The sequence below is a fragment of the Cyprinus carpio genome, chromosome B15, assembly GCF_018340385.1.
Source record: "Cyprinus carpio isolate SPL01 chromosome B15, ASM1834038v1, whole genome shotgun sequence".
Taxonomy (NCBI): Eukaryota; Metazoa; Chordata; class Actinopteri; order Cypriniformes; family Cyprinidae; genus Cyprinus; species Cyprinus carpio.
Window position 1 is genome coordinate 836,923 of NC_056611.1, and position 9,845 is coordinate 846,767.

At 36.0% G+C, this 9,845-nt stretch overlaps 1 protein-coding gene across 1 annotated transcript; it reads right to left on the minus strand.

The window, feature by feature from the left end:
* Positions 1-4,412: 4,412 nt before the first annotated feature.
* On the minus strand, positions 4,413-6,568 carry LOC122139902 (olfactory receptor 52K2-like). The gene has a single exon (XM_042740247.1). The coding sequence runs from the start codon at positions 6,279-6,281 to the stop codon at positions 5,337-5,339; it is 945 nt and encodes a 314-aa protein (XP_042596181.1). The 5' UTR covers positions 6,282-6,568; the 3' UTR covers positions 4,413-5,336.
* Positions 6,569-9,845: the final 3,277 nt, after the last annotated feature.

Consider the following 9,845-nt stretch of genomic DNA (forward strand, 5'->3'; position numbering starts at 1 on the left):
CCAGGTAATCAGTCCAAAACAAGAAACACAAACTCAGGCAAGGAAACTCGAAACAGAAGGTGACATTCAACAAGGACTCCGTAACAATGACAGAACAACCAGGGTATTATATACACAGGTGCAAACAATGTAAGTGGTGACAGCTGAATACAATGAACAGTGATGAACAGATAAGGCTAGTGGGAAATGTAGTTCTGAAGGGGGTGACAATAAGGGGAAGTGAGACCTCTAGTGGCCACCCAGGGAGACACAGAACAGACACTGTGACAAACACAAATAATTAACACTTTTTAATAACACCTTTGCTTACTTTTCTAGTAACACAATTCCTTATCTAGAAACGTGATATAATGTGCTTGTTAACGTGATATAATCTGCTTGTTAATGTTTATTAATACATTTATTAAATATAATTTAATAATTTACGTTAATTAAAATGCTTACAAATGTCATTAAACTTCTAATTCATATGATCATGCACATCTTAAAAATCTACAAATTATTTTAACAGATATTATACAATGATTAAAAGCTTTTGTTAATGCACAACATTTTTGCTGTTATTGAGGTGTGATACGGGTAGGGTTAGTCTCAGGTTTGGTGGTATGGGTAGATTTAAGGGTTGGGTATGGGGTCAAAATTACTAATTAAGCTTTATTTTCACAACATAACATAAAAAATGAGTATTGGCAAATATGTGAACTGAAGTGGAATGACATTTGTAAGAATTCAAAGGTACATTAACAAATAAACTTGTAATCATTGTATAATTTCTGCCCATTTAGGTGACTAAAAGAGGTGCTTCCAGAAGTCATAGATCCTCTTCTGACTATTATTAATTCATCATTGTCATTAAGATATGTCCCCAAAACCTTCAAACTGGCTGTTATTAAGCCTATCATCAAAAAAAAAAAAAAAAAAAACTTGACCCCAAAGAACTAGTTAATTACAGACCAATCTCAAATCTCCCTTTTCTGTCCAAGAAAATAGAAAAGGTAGTATCCTCACAATTATATTCCTTAGAGAAAAATGGTATCTGTGAGGATTTCCAGTCAGGATTTAGACCATATCGTAGTAGTGAGAAATGACCTGCTCTTATCATCTTATCGTGGTTGTATCTCTCTATTAGCATTATTGGATCTTACCACTGTGTTCGACACTATTGACCACAACATTCTTTTACATTGACTAGAAAACTTTGTTGGCATTAATGGAAGTGCATTAGCATGTTTTAAATCGTACTTATATGACCACCATCAATTCGTAGCAGTTATTGAAGAGGTATCCAATCGATCTCAAGTGCAGTATGAAGTACCTCAAGGCTCAGTACTAGGGCCATTACTCTTAACGCTTTACATGTTACCCTTGTGAGATATCATCAGGAAACACGGTGTTAGCTTTCACTGTTATGCTGATGATACTCAGCTCTATATTTCTTCACGGCCCGGCGAAACATACCAATTTGAAAAACTAGCAGAATGCATAATCGATATAAAAAACTGGATGACGAGTAGTTTCTTACTGCTAAATTCTTCAAAAAAAACCCAGAGGGATTAATTACAGAACCTAAAAACTCTGCATGTAATAACCTAAAACACTGTCTAAGACTTTATGGCTGCTATGACAATTCTTCATTGTCAGTTAGGAACCTAGGTGTGTTATTTGATAGCAATCTTTCCTTAGAAAGCCACATTTCTAGTATTTGTAAAACTGCATTTTTCCATCTCAAAAATATATCTAAATTATGACCTATGCTCTCAATGTCAGAATGTAGAAATGATTATCAATGTTAAATGTTGATCTCAAGGTTAGATTATAGTAATGCTTTATTGGGTGGTTGTTCTGCACCCTTAATAAACAAACTCCAGCTGGTTCAAAATGCAGCAGCTAGAGTTCTTACTAGAACCAGGAAGTATGACCATATTAGCCCAGTTCTGTCAACACTGCACTGGCTACCTATTAAACATAGTATTTTTTTTTTTTAAATCTTCCTTATTACTTATAAAGCCCAGAATGGTTTAGCACCTCAGTATTTGAACGAGCTCTTGTTACATTATAGTCCTCCATGTCTGCTGCGTTCTCAAAACTCTGGCAATTTGATAATATCTAGAATATTAAAATCAACTGCAGGCGGCAGATCCTTTTCCTATTTAGCACCTAAACTCTGGAATAACCTACCTAACATTGTTCAGAAGGCAGACACACTCTTGCTGTTTAAATCTAGATTAAAGACCCAAGTCTTTAACCTGGCTTACACATTACACACTAATACGCTTCTAATATCCAAATCCGTTAAAGGATTTTTAGGCTGCATTAATTAGGTAAACCGGAACCGGGAACACTTCCTATAACACCTGATGTACTTGCTACATTGTTAGAAAGTGGCATCTAACTGAGCTGCTGGTTTCGTCTGGCCAGAGGAGAACTGACCCCCGACTGAGCCTGGTTTCCCCCAAGGTTTTTTCTCCATTCTGTCACCGATGGAGTTTTGGTTCCTTGCCGTTGTCGCCTCTGGCTTTCTTAGTTGGGGACACTAAATTTACAGTGATTTCAATGACTTGATTGCAAATGATTGCAAAGATACTATTTAAACTGAACTGAGCTGGATGATGACATCACTGAATTCAGTGATGAACTGCCTTTAACTGTCATTTTGCATTATTGACACAGTTTTCCTAATTAATGTTGTTCAGAAAATTAAACACAATCTGTTTTGTTTAAAGCACTACAGGTCCTTCTCAAAAAATTAGCATATTGTGATAAAAGTTCATTATTTTCCATAATGTAACTATAAAAATTAAACTTTCATATATTTTAAATTCATTGCACACCAACTGAAATATTTCAGGTCTTTTATTGTTTTAATACTGATGATTTTGGCATACAGCTCATGAAAACCCAAAATTCCTATCTCAAAAAATTAGCATATTTCATCCGACCAATAAAAGAAAAGTGTTTTTAATACAAAAAAGTCAAACCTTCAAATAATTATGTTCAGTTATGCACTCAATACTTGGTCGGGGAATTCTTTTGCAGAAATGACTGTTTCAATGCGGCATGGCATGGAGGCAATCAGCCTGTGGCACTGCTGAGGTGTTATTGAGGCCCAGGATGCTTCGATAGCGGCCTTAAGCTCATCCAGAGTGTTGGGTCTTGCGTCTCTCAACTTTCTCTTCACAATATCCCACAGATTCTATATGGGGTTCAGGTCAGGAGAGTTGGCAGGCCAATTGAGCACAGTAATACCATGGTCAGTAAACCATTTACCAGTGGTTTTGGCACTGTGAGCAGGTGCCAGGTCGTGCTGAAAAACAAAATCTTCATCTCCAAAAAGCTTTTCAGCAGATGGAAGCATGAAGTGCTCCAAAATCTTCTGATAGCTAGCTGCATTGACCCTGCCCTTGATAAAACACAGTGGAACCAACACCAGCAGCTGACATGGCACCCCAGACCATCACTGACTGTGGGTACTTGACACTGGACTTTCAGGCATTTTGGCATTTCCTTGGACCACTGAGCAACAGTCCAGTGCTCACCTTGATTTCCGAATGAAATGCAAAATTTGCTTTCATCCGAAAAAAGTACTTTGGACCACTGAGCAACAGTCCAGTGCTGCTTTCTCTGTAGCCCAGGTCAGGCGCTTCTGCCGCTGTTTCTGGTTCAAAAGCACTCGCCTGTGCACGGTGGCTCTGGATGTTTCTACTCCAAACTCAGTCCACTGCTTCCGCAGGTCCCCCCAAGGTCTGGAATCGGTCCTTCTCCACAATCTTCCTCAGGGTCCGGTCACCTCTTCTCGTTGTGCAGCGTTTTTCGCCACACTTTTTCCTTCCCACAGACTTCCCACTGAGATGCCTTGATACAGCACTCTGGGAACAGCCTATTCGTTCAGAAATTTCTTTCTGTGTCTTACCCTCTCGCTTGAGGGTGTCAATGATGGCCTTCTGGACAGCAGTCAGGTCGGCAGTCTTACCCATGATTGCGGTTTTGAGTAATGAACCAGGCTGGGAGTTTTTTAAAAGCCTCAGGAATCTTTTCCAGGTGTTTAGAGTTAATTAGTTGATTCAGATGATTAGGTTAATAGCTCGTTTAGAGAACCTTTTCATGATATGCTAATTTTTTGAGATAGGAATTTTGGGTTTTCATGAGCTGTATGCCAAAATCATCAGTATTAAAACAATAAAAGACCTGAAATATTTCAGTTGGTGTGCAATGAATCTAAAATATATGAAAGTTTAATTTTATCATTACATTATGGAAAATAATGAACTTTTATCACAATATGCTGATTTTTTTTGAGAAGGACCTGTATGTAAATAAAGGTGACTTGTAGATTTTTAAAACCAGTTGAAAGTTTAATGATCTTTGTAAACATTAACTGATGATCTGTTAAGCATTATATAATGTTTTGGTAATGATTTATTAATAAAGCTTTTATTAATTGTAAACCATCTGTCAAAATCGTTTGAAAAAAAAAACAAAAAAAACATGATCATATGAATTGAATATACGGAGTAATCATTCACAGTCTAGGGTGGAGACAGGGTGGAGAAATGAACACTTGGATTTAGCAACTTGTAACTTGACAGAAACTAAGTAGACAGATAAAATGAAAAACTAAATGAAAACATTTCAGCACAATTAGCATTTATATAAAATTTATATAGAAATTTATATAAACAGAGGCTGTCTAAAAGCTGAAATATACTGCAATCACGAGCAGTGTACATAGGTCGACAAGGCATATTCAAATCCAATAATCATATCACAACATGTCTATGCCTTCATCTAATCGATTTTTGAAAGTAGCATACATTTATCCTTTGATATCCCACTATTCTGTGTGTGCAGTTCTGTAACAGTAGAGCTGAAGAATATAATGATGTCTGAAAGTTGCAGGCAGCAGTCAGTTTCAGTATTTATATTATTATGACTTTGACCATTTTTTCAACTTAAAATTTCAATTCTAGTGAAATGCATTGTAGTAATTACATATTTGTTTAGTTATCACCAAAGCTCCTCATTTAGGTCAGCTCGATAGTAGAGACTCCAAGGTCTGAAATAGGTGTGTCAGACAAAGGAGACATGCAAATTGTGCAGTGTTCATAGGGTTCCAGCAACATGGTTGGAAACCAAAGCATTATTAGACTGTTATGTTACCACAGAAGCCTGTCTGTTTCACAAGGTACCTTTGTACACAAACGCAGTGAGGCAACAAGTCATCTGCTTTAGCTTTGGAATAAAGCCATAAATGAATCAACAGGACAACTGCGAAAACACAATTAAACTAAATACAATCAAAGAGTTCTCACAATACAGCTGAACAGAATTCACATACTTTAAAAAGGTAAAACCTTTCTTTTCTTTATAAATTTGTGAAAAGATTGTCTTATTTCTTTTGTTCTCCACCCATAGATTATTGGGTTAAAACAACTTGGAAACAGAATGTATATTATGCTCATAAATGTACGGTTGCTAGAAGAAACATTACTCCTTATTCTGTAGGACATAAATGCAATCAAGGCAGAAGTCAAACTAAGTGTCATAACAATGATGTGGGTAATGCAGGTATTTATGGCCTTTAAATGAGCCTTACCAGATCTAAACACAGAGGTAAAAATCACAATATATGAAATTGTAATGAGAATAAAATCAGTAGTTGGGATTATGAAAGCAGACAGAAGTCCTACAATGTTATTGACAGATATATCTCCACAGGCTAACTGAACCAATGCCATGTGCTCACATAAACAGTGATCAATTATATTTCTACAAAATGACAGTTTTCCTGCTAAAGAGACCATAGTGACCATCAAAAATCCATTTCTGATTAATGGCACAAAAACAAATTTTGAAAAGTTAGCAATTTCCATGTATTTATGATAATTAAGTGGTTTGCATATTGCAAAGTAACGATCCAGTGCCATCCACAAAAGCAAAGTTGATTGAAATGCTCCAACAAAATGAATGCCAAACATTTGTATCAAACAACCAGTCAGAGATATGCCACTCCAATTGAATAAAAAGCTAAGAAGCATGTTAGGTACAAAAAATATTGGCAAGATCAAGTCTAAAACTGCCATAACACCTATTAATACATACATAGGAGAATGAAGGGTCTTTTGAGATTTGATTAAATACATGAGAATAGAATTTGCTGTGACAGCCAATAAAAACATCAGAAAGAAAGGAATAAATAAAAGTGGCCTCCATTCACCTAAGCTGTAGAAACCAATCAGCTTAAAGTCTGTGAATGAAATATTTTGTGCAGAAAGATCCGTCATGCTGAATAAAAGCCCTGTTCTGTTTCAACAAGTTGTGTTAATAAACCAGAGAAATTATAGTCGATCAAGTTACCCTCTTAGCAACATACGGATACACTAAAATCAAAAACATATTTACACCATGGTGAAAAATATAACCCTGTGTTGTGAAACTAATTTTTTCTTTCCGTTGCAATAAAATGACAATACAAAACAAATTAGCTATCAGTCAGATGAGAGGTGTGTTGTCTTAGAAGCCTTCATTATACTCATTCAAATTTATGACAAGCTCTAAATATGCTGTTTTGTTTTCCCATGTGTCTGTGCAGAGCCACGCACAGGGGGGTGGCCCGGTGGCTAGAGCCACTGCCCCTATGCCCTCATCGGCTGAGGTGCCCCTCTCACCAGTCCCCCCATCACCCCATCTCAAAGGTCATGCATTACCAGGTAGATGCATTACGATCCACTTTAGTCAGTGGTTGATCCGCTGAAATAGTAATTAGTTGTTAGTTTGTTTGTTTTTGTTTGTTTCTGTCGGTAATGACTCTGCCTTCTAAAAGGCTAAACTTTGTAGGAAAAAAGAACAAAAAAAGCCTTCTCAAAAAAGACAGAGAGAAAGAGCAAAGGGAGGCTAGGTAAATCATCATATAGAATATTTAGCAGTTTGTCACACTTTCATTCTTGTAATTAAGTATATTTACCATTATAATCACTTGTCTTGTACAAAACAATTGTATAAATGTTAAAATATCCTTGTTTATTAGTATATATTATATATAATATAGATTTATGCTGTAAAATATTAAATTAAATTGCTAATACGTACAGGGGAGAGTGGGGTAAGATTAGCCACTTTTTACTTATGTGGTCCTCAAGATAAGGGAAAAATGACACAGATGTACAATGAAAATATCTATCCTATCCAAATTAAAGTATTCCTATCATTTTAAAGGATCAGAATGTAGCTATGACAAAGGGTTCTAAAAATATGGCTTCTTATAAAAAGTGTTCCTATGGCTCAGTTTGGCCCGGGTTTGGAGTAAGTTGACCTGAGTTGAGTCAGTGGGTAAGATGCACCATCTGGGTGTAAAATAACCATCTGACTGAATCTGATTCAAACATAAAACCAACCAAATGAAGTTTAAATTTTAATATTTAATTGTTTGCATCTCTGAAACAATATGTTGAACATCAAGTTGTAGCCTTGTTTGAGTTTGTTGGCCATTAGTTTCTACAGGTGGAAAGATATTTTTATTTATTTATTTTTTATTTGTTTTCATAGCAATATCTGGCAACACTGCCAGAACTTAAACTGATAGTAATGAAAAGAGCCCACAGACATGATACCACATAAGGTAAGGCAAATGCAAATGCAAATACAAAAAAAAAAAAAAAAAAAACCCACCCAAAATACATCATGATATTATCTGTCAGTAACGGTATCAACACTATAAAAACAGTAGCATGTAACACTAGTGCAGAGGTCTGTAGAACAAGTATGTTAAAGTCTATGCTATTTCATATTGTACTTAAAATTTCACAGTCGTGCCGACAACATTTATAAGGGCACTAGACAAAGTTATCATCTATATAGCAATAGTTATTAATGAAAACTATAACAGTAATATTCCTATGTATTTCTGAATGAATAATAAACAACTGAAAGAATTAAATACATATAACCTAAAGTAATGGTGCAATGTGATATCATTTAACAATGCTCATTCCTCCAAAACAGAGAAAACATCTTTCACAAACATCTACATATCTGTCTCTTTTAAAGGGTTTAGTGTATATAATGAGTGGGGTTATTATAGCACAATTCCCATCCAGACCACACTAATTTTCAAACCCTGGCTACACCCATGGTGCCTTCCATTCCCCCTATGTGTTTCTCCTTTTCACAGTCTGGCAGAAATGATGATATGTGGTTCCAAAATACATGGTCACATGACAGTAAAAGTTTATAGCTGCCAAGATGAAGGGGGTGGGTCAACTTACCCAGTGGCTAAACTTACCCCTCTCTCCCCTACTTCCATTGAAGATGAGGCAGAAGCAGGCTCAGAGAGTGAGGGAGAGCCCACTCTAATCAAAACATCTACAATAAAGTCAATTATTACAGATTGTGCTGTCTTCTCTTTTAACCGAATATTTGTAACAACTAGATAATTTGTATTAACAAGCACCCACCCTCCTTGTTCCCTTGACAGTCCCTCCTTGTTTTGGTTTGGGCTACTGCCCCTCGAAATGTCTGTGCACGGCCCTGTGTCTAAGAAATACTCCCACACAGCAATAGAGCTTATTTCCTTTTTGTGGTATTTACTTCTGTTGTAGTGGTCATTGGTTTTCTGTGATTTTTATGACTGACAATCAGTACAAATGCAGTGTATTTCAAAGAAATTGAGACTGTATTACTGTATTTTAATTGTGTTATTTGGCTATATGAAAATATTTATCCATCAGCTACCCCTAATAATACATATCATGTTTTCATCTCACTTGTCTTATGGTAGTCAGAGTATTTGAAGGCCAAAACAGGCCTGTGAACTCTTTGGAGAACAGCAGAAATCAGTTTCCATATCTGAGAAAAAAAAATTCAGTAACTCTAACTCATTACTCATTACTGGACTGTTTACTTGGCTAAATTCATCTCAAGGGCCCTTTGTGTTTCTGTTGCTGTAACTATAGTCAGGGTCAAACTTACTTTCATTTGGTTAAAAACACACCAAATAGCACTCAAGGGATGCAGGCTTAAGATCTGAGTTGACCAAGAGAGACATTTGACATCACCAAGGGGCCAATTATCTTACACAAGTTAATTGGGCTTTGTTTCATCACAAATTATTACAAGTGATGTCATGCCAATTGCAAATCACCACAAACCTTTTTCATGACAGTGTGTTACTTTAAAAGATTTAGTCTTTGTTTACAGTCTTAATGTTCATGGTTGAAATAATTAAGAGCAACAAATGTTTTTTTTACATATGGAAAATCTAAGGGCACAATAGGACCTTGTTTATGACATTATGACTAATCTTGCTTTATTACCCAGTTTTTGGACATTTGTCTAATTTACCAAAATATGTTGGTACTACACTGTTTTTTTTTGTTTGTTTTTTTAAATATTAAAAAGATTTCAAGAGTTCTGATATTTAATCTTACAGCATTGGGATTCTTTGTTTTCTGCTTGTCTGTGTTTCCCCATTTCATAAATCCTATTCATATGTGCTGCGACATCACACTCTGGCTAACATGGACCCAGAGAAATAAACAGTTGTCCAATATACAAACTTCAAGGATCCATGCAGGGTCACCCTGGTTTGTCAGGTCACCAAGCTCTCAGGACATCTCAGCTATTTCTAGACTGACAAAATGACCTCTGTACTGAGAGTCATCAATAGTAGCAGCAACCAGCAGCCCTGCTGTCTATGCCTATATCTCAGATACATGACTTCAAACAGACACAATAGACTGTTACCATTCAATTTTCTTTCAACATCAACAAAAGCTATCTTTTCATTGCAAAGGTGAAACAAAAAACCGCATCTGACATAGCATTTATATCTATTTACAAAGACTGTTTAA

What these genes read in the sequence shown, in the direction of transcription:
- LOC122139902 (XM_042740247.1), bottom strand. Translation starts at nt 6,281, where the DNA reads ATGACGGATCTTTCTGCACAAAATATTTCATTCACAGACTTTAAGCTG.